A 14,616-nucleotide genomic window follows, 5' to 3' on the forward strand; every position below is an offset into this window, starting at 1 on the left:
ACTATCCTTAAGTTGTGGCGTTATTTTCGCCACAATCAACATTTCTCGTCATAACGTTTTTGTAAAATTAGTGAACTTGTTCCAATGAGGCAGTGTCAGTGAAGAGTTTGATCTTAAAAATGAGACGTGATGTGTTCAGAAAACAAAGAAAAGGTTCTATTCTTATGAAAGTGTTTGAACGTGTGAAAATATAGGATACATAAAATGGTAACAGACCTCAGAAAGACATTTTATTAAAAAAAAAAAAAAAAAAATCCACTACCATATGTGACCCTGGACCATAAAACCAGTCATAAGGGTAAATTTTTTGAAACTGATATTTATACATAATCTGGAAGGTAAATAAATAAGCTTTCTATTGTATGGCTTGTTAGAATATGACAATATTTGTTTGAGATACAACTATTTAAAATTTAGAAATCAGAGCATGCAAACAAAATTAAATATATTAAGTAAATCGCCTTTAAAGTTGTGCAAATGAACTTTGCAAAGCATATTACTAATTTAAAAAATAAGTTCTGATATATTTATGGTAGGAAATTTACTACCGTAAATATCTTTATGGAGTATGATCTTTACTTTATACTTTAATGATTTTTGGCATAGAAGAAAAATCGATAATTTTGACCCATACAATGTATTTTTGGCTATTGCTACAAATACACCTACTTTTGTGGTCCAGGGTCACATATTATAATGTTATATTATAACGTCCACAATGTCAGAGGAGTCTGTAGTTGAAGAAATACCCAGGTACAAAATATAATGGCAAATGCTTGAAAGCTAAACAAAAATATAACAAAGTAAAACATTAGAGATTTTACTAGGCATATTTCAGTATATGTGTACTATGCATTCACTATGAATAGCAATAGTCTATTTAGAGTTTCTCTGATGTGCCATTAGGTGTAAGGATGGTGAGATTTCCTCTGGCATTCTGGTCCGCTTCAATTGCCTCAAACAGAGATTTGAAATTTCCAGCTCCAAAACCCTAAAACAACAGATTAATGTATTACTTACATATGCATTTAGGAAACATTTCTGAAAAGTTTTTAATCAATTAAATGCAAATTTATATATGATGAATGCTTGCTCTGAAACAATTTAAAGCCTAAAATATTGATAGAGTCTTGCTTACTTGATGGTTGCGTCTCTGGATGACCTCCAGAAACAAAGTGGGTCTGTCCTGTACTGGTTTGGTGAAGATCTGGAGCAGGTAGCCATTGTCATCATAATCCACCAAGATTTTAAGTTCCTGTATTAAACAATGCAAACCTGTTTTCACATTCTGCTTCAGAACTGCTACAGCATTTATACTCTTTGTCACATTTTCTTCAACTAAAATGTCAAATTCAAAATGTAGACCCTGAAATGTTTCTTCTTCACTTAATAATAAAAGCTCAAAAGGGGTGTTTTTGCAGTGATGTGATATAAGAACCATTTTTGGTTCCCCAAAGAACCTGTCAGTGACCAGTTCTTAAAAGAACCATTTTGAAGAACACTTTAAAAATCTAAAGGACCTTTTCTGCATTTGAAAGGTTCCATGGATGTTCAAGGTTCTTCATGGAACCACTGATGCTAATAAAGAACCTTTAAGAGTGTTCTGGTAAGCAAAAAAAAAAAAATGGAAATATTGTCTTACCTCCAGTATGCTGAGGTCCTCAACAATTTTGACTTTGGATAACTTGAGCTTCTCCCTGAGCTGCTGGTAATAAATGTCAGGCACTGACATGAACTCCATACCACGTTCCTTTAGGTTACGGATCTGAAAATACATTCTTGTCAGCCATTTATATTGCAAAGTAAACTTTTTAAGAATTTGCAAAGAACTGGCTTTGTGCTGTGGTTTACTCACTGCTGATATGATGTCAGAGGTGTTCATGGCAATGTGTTGAACCCCGGCACCACCATAGTACTCCACATACTCCTATGAAAGAAGAAAAGACAGTTGGTTAGATAGATTTATGCATGTAAGTACACTAGATGTCATGTCTGTAATACATGCCTGGATCTGGGACTTGCGCTTCCCCATAGCTGGCTCATTAATTGGCATTTTCACAGATTCTTCATAGTTGGCCACCACTATAGAACGTAGAGCGCTGTATTCAGTCTGTAACTGCTTGTCATCTACAGACCAGAATCTGTGGAACAGCAGGTTCCTCTGATACCTTCATACAAACACATACAGGTTGGTTTTTAACAGTTATCCTGATGTAAAAAAAAAAAACATTGGCAAAAAATAATGAAATAAAAATAAAAAGTTAAATCTTTTTTCTTATATTTTTCCTTTATAAATAATTAAAAAGTAAAAATAATCTGTCAGTGAACTAAGAAAAACAATACTGTTTTCCAATTGAATTACATTTACTCAACAACTGAATTTTAGATCATTTTCTTTAGAAAATAAGACTTTGCACTTAGTCATTTTTCTTCTTAAGTAAATGTATCTTGTTTTAATAATAGGTATTTGTTCTGAAAAACAATTTTTTTCCTTTGTATGTAAGAGCTGGACATGATGGGATAGGGCTTGGTTTAGATAATTCTGCTATTCCCACCCCTCACCACCCTCTTTTCCCCTCCCAGCTGTGTCTAACTGTCTCCAGATGGTGTCTTAGGCTCTTTGAAAATCATTTTGCTGAGTCATAATTACTATGCTGTTTTTTTTTTTTTTTTTGCATAATTATCAGTCGTCCACTACCACAGACTGAAATGCAGCCATCCCATCTGCCATCTCCAGTCTCTTCTGATTTTTCCTCTCTGTCTTCTCTTTATCCTCACCATGGAGACACACTACTGATCACTAGGGAAGGGGCTCTTGCGTATTTTGACTGGGTGAGACGAATAGGGAGTTTCTCCCCACAGACTTGTGCTGTTCTATGCACCTGTCGTGACTTCTTTTAGGATTTTCAGTCTGGCACGGATCTCTGATGCTGTATGCCTGTTCATGCATTTTGGAATAAGTTCAACAATGTGTTTCGAAAAGTTTCATACCACTCCACTATTGGCACCATCTCATTGTCTGGTTGATTTCCGACAACATGGTCAATAAAGTCCAGCTTTCCGCTTGGCCTGCAAAAGAACAAATTAGTTTAAGAGACAAAGAAACTGACAGTGATAGAAAAGAATTCATGTATGATCTGAGATACATCTTTTCACCACTGAACAATAGCGAACACAATTTAATTATATGTGACTCTGGACAACAAAACTAGTCATAGCACAGATTTTGTAGCAAAATTGTATGGGTCAAAATCATCGATTTTTTTATGCCCAAAAATCTTTAGGACATTAAGTAAAGATCATGATCCATAAAGATATTTTGTGAATTTCTTACTGTAAATATATCAAAAGTTAATTTTTGATTAGTAGTATGCATTGCTAAGAACTTCATTTGGACAACTTTAATGGCAATTTTCTCAATATTTAGATTTTTTTGCACTCTCAGATTCCAGATTATTTAAATAGTTGTATCTCTGTCAAATATTGTCCCATCCTAACAAACTATACATCAATGGAAAGCTTATTTATTCAGTATGTTGTATGTGTATAATCTGTATATGTAGATGTATAAATCTCAATTTAAAAAAAATTGACCATTATGACTGGTTTTGTGGTGCTGAGTCACATATTTATAAGTTAACATACAATCTGAATACTACACTTACAGTTTTGCCAAGAAAGGGTCGCAGAACAGAGGAGTTTGGAATCCAGGGAGGAAGAGTCCATTATACCCTGTCCGCTCTACTAATGTATGAGTGGTATCACCATACTAAAACAATAAGGAAAGAGAAATCATAAAGGATGTATGACAAAATATAGAATTAAATACACAAACACACTAAACTTGTAAAAGCATGGGGTCTATAACATCTTTATAAACATGTTTTGGCTGCATTTATGCAATCAAATATACAGTGAAACATTAATATCATTACTATTTTGATATATTTTAAAATGTTCTTTTGCTTCTGTGATTGCAAAGCTGAATATTAAGCAGCCATTACTCTACTACATTTCTGTCACATGATCATTCAGAATTTTTTCTAACATGTTGATTTCATGCTTGAGAAACATTTCAAGAAACTTTTTTATCCTACTTTTACAGGATTCTTGTATATAGACAGTTCTATATATATATATATATATATATATATATATATATATATATATATATATATATATATATATATATATAAACATTATACATACTGTCTGCAGCACTGCCAGTTTCACCCTGCCAAACTTATCCTCCACAACTTGAGGCTCTTTAACGATGATGGCACCTCGTTCTCTTGCTTTCTGCAGGGAAAGTTAATAAAACAACAGATGATTATTGCAAATGATGTCCGTGAAGTGATTTTAAGAAGAAACCGTCAGCATTTACCTCTACCAGGAAGTCACAGTTCTCTACAGTGAAAGCTACATCTTTAACACCATCTCCATGTTTTACCAAGTGATCTCCCACCTCTGTTCAAGGAAAAAGGCAGATTATGCAGTATGGAATGTGATTTTAAAGACCATCAGATGTCAGAAATCTGCAATACTCATTTATAAGTCTTACCTTTATTACCAGGATTCAATGCAGAGGTGAAGACATAAATAATCTACAGGAAACAGAAAACAGAGAAGCAGATAAACTTAGCAATGCTTTTACAGAATGCATTTAATGTTGACAAAGTGAAGATGATGGACAGAAATAATGGCGCAATTTGATTCTCACCTTGCCCTGTTTCACCACATGAGACACAACATCACGACTGCCTGTCTCCAGCCCACGATACGCCAGGGGCTCAAAACCCAGTTTGTTACAGTAATAAGATGCTGCCTGGAATGCATAACATCACAGAGAGGAAAACATGGTGTCTGTGTATTTTAAATTTAGAACATTCTTGTAAATTAAACAAAATGTGACCCTGAACCACAAAACCAGTCATAAGGGTTAATTTTTTGAAATTGAGGTTTATACAGCTAAATAAATAAGCATTCCATTGATGTATGGTTTGTTAGGATAGGACAATATTTGGTCGATACAATTATTTGAATATCTGGAATCTGAAGGTGCAAAAAAAAAATTAAATACTGAGGAACTTGCCTTTAAAGTTGTCTTAATTAAGTTCTTAGTTAAGAATATTACTAATCAAAAATTAAGTTTTGATATATTTACAGTAGGAAATTTACAAAATATTTCATGGAACTTGAGCTTTACTTAGTAGTACAATAGTATCCAAATGTTTTTTTGGCATAAAAGAAAAATCGATAATTTTGACCCATACAATGTATTGTTGCTATTGCTACAAATATACCCATGCTACTTAAGACTTGTTTTGTGGTCCAGGGTCACAAATATTCGTCAACTTAAACCTTAGAGTGAAACTATAACGACATGTTTAACTTTTAGGTATAATATGATAATGGCTCCATCTACTGGAGAGATCTATGAAGTGCCCAAAAAGTCTCAATATGGAACAGATTAGTGAGTGGAGGATGGTGGTTTCTGCAGCTGCATGGTTATTTCTCCCACCCCTGAAAAGAGCCAATAGCATCTCCCTACAGGACAACTCCTCTAATATCTAGACAAAAACAAAACGTATAAACATGTTTTGTTAAAGAATTACCTGTTTGGCATTTCCAACCCAGAAGGTGATGTGGTCAAAGCAGACAAACCTGCCCTGCTCGTGCTGTTGACATATAAAAACAATTACAGCAATGACCGTGATGTCTACTTAGGCGTCTTGTTATATATTTTCTATTACAATAAATAGTTTTGTAGCAGAATAAAGCTAGAGACTAGTCTGAATAGTGTTATGATGTTGCCTACAAGTTTGAATAAGAATCACACAGAAAGTTTAAAATGCAGGTGGCATATTAGAAGAAATATATTACTATGTAAATAAAAACAACGACCTACCTTTTCACCTTTGTCAGAGTAGGATGTCTAGAGAAACAGAAACAAGACATTTAAGTATGTTTAAACAGTTGGGACAGTCAGTTTGCAAATGAGTGGCATCAAAATAGTCTTAAAAATAAGTATTTTACCATATTTTAGTGGTTTTTGAAGATAGCTTCTTCTTGGTTAGTGGCAGAAATGAGGAGAGGTGAGTGCAGATGTTGCAGATGTGAATTTGTAGTATGTGAGACCCCGCCCACCGGCGCTCCGTAGAGGAGGAGAGCAGCAATCAAGATGTTAAACTGCTGATATATTGACTATATATTGACTTTTAATATGCAGTTTAGGATACAATTATATTAATTAATATAGCATTTTAATTTAATAATACAGTTTAAAATATAAATATTATGGTTTTACTATATTTGCACTGTGTTGATAATGAGGAAGACCATGTACACTTAATATGTCTATGTAAATGTAACACTAAAAATACAAAACCAGTCAAATATACCCCGAAATAATCGATACTCGGATTTCTAAACATCTATACATGCTGCGTGTTTTTTTTTTTTTTTTGATGTTTTGTGAGCTAGTTTGTCTAGATGCAAAAGAGGAGGCACACGGTTCCTTCAACCCTATTGGCTAGTTGAGATGTGCTTGTAGTTTTCTAGACCAAACGATTCCAGTTTTGATGTCTGATGTTATTATTGATACACTGTTTTTCTCTCTGAGGTAAAGTTTAAATCAAATTTAAATTAAACGTATATATTAGAGCCTAAATTGACAACATTGCTTAATTTTAACTTCACACCTATAACTACATTTTCATTTTAGTACATCTATATTTAAATGTACACAATTTAATTAGTTATCTATTTAATTAATTATTGTTTTACTAACTTGACGTTATTATAACGTTTTACCTCAGAATTATATTCTCGAAATAGATATTCGAGTTCATGTCCATATGGTAACAATTAATGTAAATGATCCTAAAGAACTGCAGTGTCATTCTGACGCTTTAAATTCAAACTCCCCCGTCACTCCCCTTCCAACTTGAAAATGCAACTTAATAGTAAACATCAGGTTTACTGCTGCAGCCCCACTTTTACTAAATGCTTTTAACCGACTGGGGACTTCATTAATAATGTTTTAGATGACGCTGAGAACAACGTTGATACTCAGGACAGTTATATCAGGCGTGATGTAACTTATAATTTCTTATTTAGCAGACACTTTTATCTAAAGCCTCAGGAATAGGACAAGTGTCTCATTTTAAGATGAGATAGCTAGATAAATAAATATAGGTAGATGCTAGATCAATTGATGATAGATAGATAGTGCTACTGTTACTGTGAATTGTTGCCTGTTGTAAATGTTCTCAGAAGTCCAACCCCACTGAGAGCAGGTATTTCACCTCACATGTACAGTAAATGTGTAACAGCAGAAATTTAAATGAGCATATGTGAGCGTTTAGGGAAAGGTGTTGATGCACATGAGGTATGTTTCCCCAGAGAACAGTGAGTGACAGTCTGTAGCCAACGCTGATTGGACAGCTTTAGTTCTTGAGGGAAATACAGCGCTGTTGGTCCCTCTTAGCTCAACATGATCACAACACAAGTCATAAGAGAGATCAGAGGAGAACAAAGAAACAACAAGATAATAAACCATGAGACGAGCTATAAAAAGATAATAAAACAAACAGATCCCAGCGCCATGAATAATCAGGCAGCAGAAAACCCAGCCATCCTGGAGAAGTGGTTGCAAAAGAGGAGAAGCAGAGATGACAAAGAGAAGGAGGAATTAAACATGCGGGTTGAAGCTGAGGAACATGCTGTTCATGAAGAAATGGAGGAGAAGAATGAAACACCTGAGGCAGTTACAGAAAAAGAAAAGCAGACTAGAGTCCATTCAGTCTTCTCCTTGGTGAGGAATCAGATCAGGGCACAGGCCAGTTTGGATGGTCAGCGCATAGGCATACTGGATGTTGTAAACCAACTCACCAAGGAACTAGAGAAGAACAAGAAAGAACAAGAAGAACCTGTACCCACAGTTGAGATCAGCTCATCTGAGGAGAACGCTGTTCAAAAAGAGACTGCAGAAGAGCAGATGACACAAAATGGAGACAATACAAAGGAAAGAGGAGAAGAATTATGTGTAGCATTGTTGGAGGAGATACTGTTGAACTTGGAGTCATTAAAGAAGGAGTTGAGAGAGGAGCTCGCTCAGTTTCGCCGTGAGACGCAAAGCTACACAGACCAGGCCCTCTGTGGTTTGGAGACTCGCCTAACTAACTTACTGAGAATACAAGCGCTGGCTCGCACAACTCCCTCTGCACTTCCAAGAAACCACACAGTCGAATCCATGGAGACCAAGAAGCATAGGCCTCCCAGCATGCCTCCTCTGGGAACATGTAGAAGACGAGTGCTCAATCGCACAATGACCACTATCACCCCTAAAACTTGCCCGCCTCTGTCTCTTGGGCCTCGTTCCAATTCAGAGCCACTGGGGAGCTGGGGGGCTGAGAACACCACCAGCAACGGCGCTCAGATGTTGCTGAGGAGAGACGAGGTGGTAAGTCATCCTCCTGGGCCGTTGCCTCCTGCTCTGCCTCCTGCACAGAAAGGCAAGAAGGCTTTGCGAAGCAGGACTCGCATTGGTAAGCCAACATGCTAGTGAGGTCTGCCATCCGAACACACTTTTGTTAGATGGAAAACTAACATCATGGGAGGAGTCGGCATCATTCTGAACTTTCAGAATCAACGATATATCGCAAGATAAGATTGTTCACTTTGAATGGCTGTGAAGAGAGATGAGGAGTGGAAGTGTTATCTTCTGTGCTATTTTGTGTTGTTTGTCCATGGATCTATTAGAGACACCAAAAAAAAAATCTACAAAATGACTCTCAGAGAAAAAAAGCTTACCAAGGAGGTAAATAGTGTGTACAATGCTTTTTAAGACATAGTGACAAAGTACAAAGTAATTTAAACTCTCTCAATCTGTTTATAGTTTTATTACCTAGGTGCTACAATTACACAAAAACATTGTACAAAATGATTTTTGTTATTGCATAAATTTATATATATCACTAAATACAAATATCTTTTTTTCAGGATACTAATCTATGTATTTTAATTTGTTCTGTCCAACTGTATCGATCAATGATGCAATGATATTGTCTGTAATAAAGATGCTACAATTTCATTCATTTGTATTGTATTTCATTTGCATACAGTCAAAAGTTTTTGAACAGTAAGCAGTAAGAAGTCTCTTGTGCTCACTAAACCTGCATTTATTTGATCCAAAATACAGCAAACAGTGATGTTGTAAAACGTTTTTACTATTTAAAATAACTACGTTCTATTTGAATATATATTAAAATGTAATTTATTCCTATGATCAAAGCTACATTTTTAGCATCATTACTCCAGTCTACAGTGTCACATGACCCTTGCTGATATGCTAATTTGCTATTCAACAAACATTTTTATTTTTTTCAGGATTTTTTGATGAATAGAAAGATCTAAATCTCATTTATCTGAAATAAAGACATTATAATGTTACAAAATGTTAATTACTGTAAAGTTACTGATAAAGAAATTTATAGTGTTACAAAAGATTTATATTTCAGATAAATGCTGTTCTTCAGAATGTTCTTTTTATCAAAGGAACCTGAAAAAAAATCTAGCCGGTTTTAACATAATAAAAATAAATGTTTCTTTTGACCAGCAAATCATAATATTAGAATGATTTGTGAAAGATCATGTGACTGGAGTAATGATTCCAAAAAAAAAAAAAAAAAAAAAAAAAAAAATCAAAGGGATAAATTACAATTACATTTATTAAAACAGTTATTTTAAATAGTAAAAATATTTAAAAGTTTTACTGTTTTTTCTGTACTTAAATAAATGAAGCAAATAAATGCAGAGTTGGTGAGCAGAAGAGATAAAAAAAAAAACATTAAAATCTTAATGTTCAAAAACTTTTGACTGGTAGTGAGTCATTTGTTGTTTCACTAGAACTTATGTGTTTATTGCATGCATGTAGGTGTTTTTAAAAAAGATGTATTTCAATTACAATTTTTTGGCCCATCTTTTGCCACATGTACATTCTGCAATATTTAAGATTAAGAATGCAAATATAATATTATTATTGTAACATCAATAGAAAGGCAGTCATATCTGAAAGATTTAAAATCCGAAACTGATAATACAACCCAATTTTCCTCAACGTACTCAGCCTCCACAACGTTTCATAAAGGAGAGCATATTTAGGATTACTCAATCATGATATATACTTGTAGCGACACCTGCTGGTCAAACAATGTAACGCATTCAATTTCAAACGTTCAAGTGAAAGTTTTTGAAATAATGCTTACATTTTAAATATAATGTTAAAAAGAAATATTATGTTGAAAGAAAACAGTGATTGTAAATACAGAAAACAAATTGTAAATACAAAAAAACAAAAGTTTCAGACGCTTCAGGTCTGCGCAGGTTGTTTCCTGCTGCCCATATATATTTATAGATATGTTTTCGTATACTCTTTTGTAATCATATTTGTAACGAATTGTATGTATGTACCAAATTGTTAAATATTCCCTCCATAAAATATATCTGCGCATGTTTGAATTGCGCATGCGCGTAGCGCGCGTCCCCGTTTGATGACAGCTGTGCGCTGTGGCTGTTGCTAAAGGGAGGAGAAAATCTCACGACGGAGGGCTTTTTATCTCTTTCATTCGCAGCTAGGACCTTTGGAGGACTGAAACGAGAACTAAACTGTAAAACCCACCCATACCAGTCCCAACTGAATTCAGTACTTCACACCCAGCCGTCAAATTATTCGGTAAGTCTGCTGTACGTTGGCCCGAGCTGGTTAATGTGACACTTTAGCGAACTGAGCGTTAGCTGATTGTTGGCCTGCTTTTCTCGGTCATGTTGTCACCTTTTGTTTTTAACCCCGTTTGTTGGCAAATTAAGCTCTAAGGAATATATTTCGTTTCCTTGACATAATGTTACATGAATGTAGATTTCAATACGCTACAAAGCGAGGTGTTTCATTTATTGTTGAGCTATAAAACACGATGATTCTTCGATGTTGCTCGCTGACATACCGACTCTTGCAGCTTTTGTTGTTGTCATGCACTTCTCATTGACAGTCGTGCTAGTGTGATAATGCCAGATGCAGTCTGTTATTTGACAGTTTAAGGTCCTTAGTGGCTTGTATAATTTCCTTTTAGTGTAAATTGCACAAGGTTTTACAGCCAGTTTTATTCTGTTAATCTCAATGGCTCGTATGCGATTGACGTTAGACATTTCCAGAGTCATCGAAATATGTACTAAAAGTACAGTATTTGTCGCTGTTGTTTGCAGTAAATCTCTAAGTTAATGGGTTTGCATACTGGTTACTTATTTCCAAACATAATTTGTCTGAAAATAAGTGACTTATCTATCCCTAAACATAGGTTTAGTTAGCACATTTTTACACAATGCTAATTTGTTATGCTTTTTAAAGATAAACTGGAAGATTAGTCATATAAAAATCTATAATTTAGGACATATATAATAAATAAAAGAGAAATGCGTAAAAAGTAAAGGAGTGCTAATTTGATTTGACTGCAGGTCATCACACTTATTCAGTCCAAGTTTGGTAATGTAACAGTTTAGTAAGCAATACTTTAGTATTGAAATTTGTGAATATTTTGTAAATGCATGTTTTATTGTGAACTATTCGTCCTTGCATGTGTTTCATTTTTTAAATCATCATTTTTAATCTTAAAAATTGAATCAAAATGTCAGTCTTCTGGTAAAAATGTCACATTTTTCTCTGGTTATATAAGCAGAGCTTCACCAGTCATATAGTCTACTTAAACCCCACCCTTTCAAAATTAACTTTAACAATGTATTAATTTTTAGTGCACCGCCTGGATGTGAAAATCCAACCAACAACTGATGCATAGAACCAAGTTCCCGCCCTGTATATATTTATTTTGATAACCTGTTTCACTCAGATGTACCTCAAAAAATACATAAAAAATATTTGTTGCTACTTCTGTTTTAATCATGACTTTAACCGCCGATGAAAGTGATACCAAAATATGCCTAAGCATTGCTTGTCACCTTGTTATGAACAAAAAACCTAGTTTTTCTGAAAGTCCCATAAATGAGCACTGGAATGCTCTGAACATAATTAAGAGCAAATACAAAATAAATTTAAATGGGTTTCGGTTTATTTGGGAAACTGTGATCCATACGAGCTGTCCTGCTCAAACACACACAGTCTCAGAAAAGCTGGTCTTGTTTCTCTCAGGAGTCTGCCAAATCCTCGAGCGCTCTTGTTTTCTAATCACTCAGCTGTGTGGCTGGCACAGGACAGGGTGCTTTTCTGATCTGGTTCATCCCCCAACTGTTCGGTCGTCCTCATGTAGCCTCATATCGAGGGTATGAAGCTCCTCCCATGGCATCTCCTCAACACATGCCAAAGCTGTGACATTAGGTCAGCGGTGCTCTCTGAGTAGTATATTGGAGTCTATTTGATGCAGTAACTATTTTAGTGGTGCACTGCTCATATCTCTACAGCTTCTTTAGCTTTCTAGTATAGTGAAAGCTCAATAAGGAAGTTTCATGTTGCCAGTTTACTCCTGCCTCTGCCAAATATCCTGCTGCTATGTACTGACAGATCATTTCAGTTTTAATGGATGTTTGCAGTTTTATGTCATGTGACTGTGTGGCAGTGTACAAACTATTGCCGGGATGTGCTGTGAGGGTGATGCTGAGGTCAAGCAGGAGGATGTGTTTCATGCAGGGTCAGGAGTTAGGAAGTGTGAAGCCCCTGATGGTATGTGTGTGCTGATGTGCGTGAGAGAGTGCGCTGACACATATACTAATGTCAGAGGGGCTCTTAGCATATTTTTCTTGGCACCTTGCTGTTAGCGAAACTGAGAAAATGGGCAATTCTTGAACATCATGTGAACATAGTAGGATGTGATTCATTTTCTTCTGAGATTCCACAGTAGAGTATTTTTAGTATGGGGCAATGGTTCCAGAATTGATTTATTTTATTTATAATGACTTTAAATAAGGATGCACCTATTAAAATTCTCACAGATACTGATATGGCAAGAATTATTTGCATGGTATAATTGATAACCAATGAATTACTGATATAAGCCTTTCAAATATTAAAAAAGGCATGTTTCATTCAAAAAAGAGTTTAATTTTTTTATAAGCCATGCCTTTCAAGTGTTTTTATGTCATAATTTTCTTCACTTCATGTTGTTCCAAACCTTTATGGCTATGCTTTCCGTGGATATTTTGAAGAATCTAGGTAACCAGACTATTGATGACTATTGACTTCCAAAGAGGAAGATCTTTGAGATATTTCTCAAAATACAATATCAGTCAAACGTTTTTGAACAGCAAAAGAAGTCTCTTCTGCTCACCAAGATCGCATTTATTTGACCAAAGTACAGCAAAAACAGTATAATGTTGAATATTTGTAGTATATAAAATATCCGTTTTCAGTTTAAATATATTTTAAAATGTAATTTATTTCAAAGCTGTTTTTTTCGCATCATTATCCCAGTCACATGATCCTTCAGAAGTTATTCTAATATTCTGATTTGCTGCTCAAAAACGTTTATTATTATTTTTGTTATGTTGAAAACAGCTGAGTGGAATTTTTACAGGTTTCTTTGACTAATAGAAAATTTAGAATAATGGCAATTATCTGAAATAGAAATCTTTTGTAACATTATAAATGTCTTTATCATCACTTTTTGTCAATTTAAAGCATCCTTGCTAAATCCTTGCTATCCGGAATGCACACTCCTTAACAGCTTTCAAGCGTCTGCTGAAAACCCATCTTTTTCGACACTATTTGACTCAATAAAAAAAAATAAAAAAAAAATCTTTTTTTGATCTTCCCTTTCTATCCAGCACTCATCTAACAATGCCTGAGATATATGGTATTTTTGAGCACTTCCTATTAGGGCTGCAACAACTAATCGATAAAATCGATTATTATCGATAATGAAATCCGTCGACATCGATTCTCATTATCGATTAATCGGGTCCGCCCACAGTGCACGTACAACTTCAGAGAATCATGTCAAATTACAGCACTGAATGACGCATTTCTATTCTATTCTATTCCAATGCATCTAAAAATAGTGGAGGAAACAGACTGAGATGCTGCAGGACAGTTATGTGATCCAAGCTGCCCAAAACATGAGAATTCCATATTATAAACTTGAAGCTAATAGCGTAATGGCTTGCCCTGTGAGGCGCTTTGACAGATCCGTTTGCATCCTCAGCATGAACACTTTCAGTTTACGGTCATATCCTTATCTGTAAATGTCACAAATTCACACGAGCATTTCCATTTATGCTTAAAGTCCGTCCTGAGTCCTGACAGTCTGGGTTGAGTTGAAATCTTTACTGAATGAGCGCCAGACAGCCGGAACACAGACAGGGAGACAATTATTGCTCAGCGCAAAAACATTCATTGTGCTGAAATATCTGTCGTTGAATGTTAAATTTAGATTTAAAATACAACATGTAGTGCACGTACCTATTTATGAGGGTAAGAACTGAATGGCTGTGATGGTGGCAGATTTTTACCACAGCGGTGGCACGGTGTTTTATATAAAGGAGGCTCAAACATTATTCACAAACGTGCGTGTTTATTTTAGCAATTCCGTCGGTGAACAAGCAGCCTACAAAACG

At 35.1% G+C, this 14,616-nt stretch overlaps 1 protein-coding gene across 1 annotated transcript; it reads right to left on the minus strand.

The window, feature by feature from the left end:
* Positions 1-132: 132 nt before the first annotated feature.
* On the minus strand, positions 133-6,145 carry hpdb (4-hydroxyphenylpyruvate dioxygenase b). The gene is made up of 14 exons (XM_073819339.1): positions 6,037-6,145; positions 5,909-5,935; positions 5,616-5,678; positions 4,721-4,825; positions 4,562-4,604; positions 4,385-4,467; positions 4,210-4,299; positions 3,666-3,769; positions 2,992-3,069; positions 2,006-2,168; positions 1,856-1,927; positions 1,643-1,765; positions 1,139-1,255; positions 133-991 (listed from the first exon to the last, which is right to left on the minus strand). The coding sequence occupies exons 1-14, from the start codon at positions 6,037-6,039 to the stop codon at positions 881-883; spliced, it is 1,182 nt and encodes a 393-aa protein (XP_073675440.1). The 5' UTR covers positions 6,040-6,145; the 3' UTR covers positions 133-880.
* Between the last annotated feature and the right edge of the window lie 8,471 nt (positions 6,146-14,616).

Source organism: Garra rufa, chromosome 15 (assembly GCF_049309525.1).
Source record: "Garra rufa chromosome 15, GarRuf1.0, whole genome shotgun sequence".
In the NCBI taxonomy this organism is placed as follows: domain Eukaryota; kingdom Metazoa; phylum Chordata; class Actinopteri; order Cypriniformes; family Cyprinidae; genus Garra; species Garra rufa.

Coding starts and splice junctions, on each gene's coding strand:
- hpdb (XM_073819339.1), bottom strand. Junction 3,070..3,665: donor GACCCTTTCTTGGCAAAACT/GTAAGTGTAGTA, acceptor GTTCTTTTGCAG/GCCAAGCGGAAAGCTGGACT. Junction 1,928..2,005: donor AGCGCAAGTCCCAGATCCAG/GCATGTATTACA, acceptor CTTCTTTCATAG/GAGTATGTGGAGTACTATGG.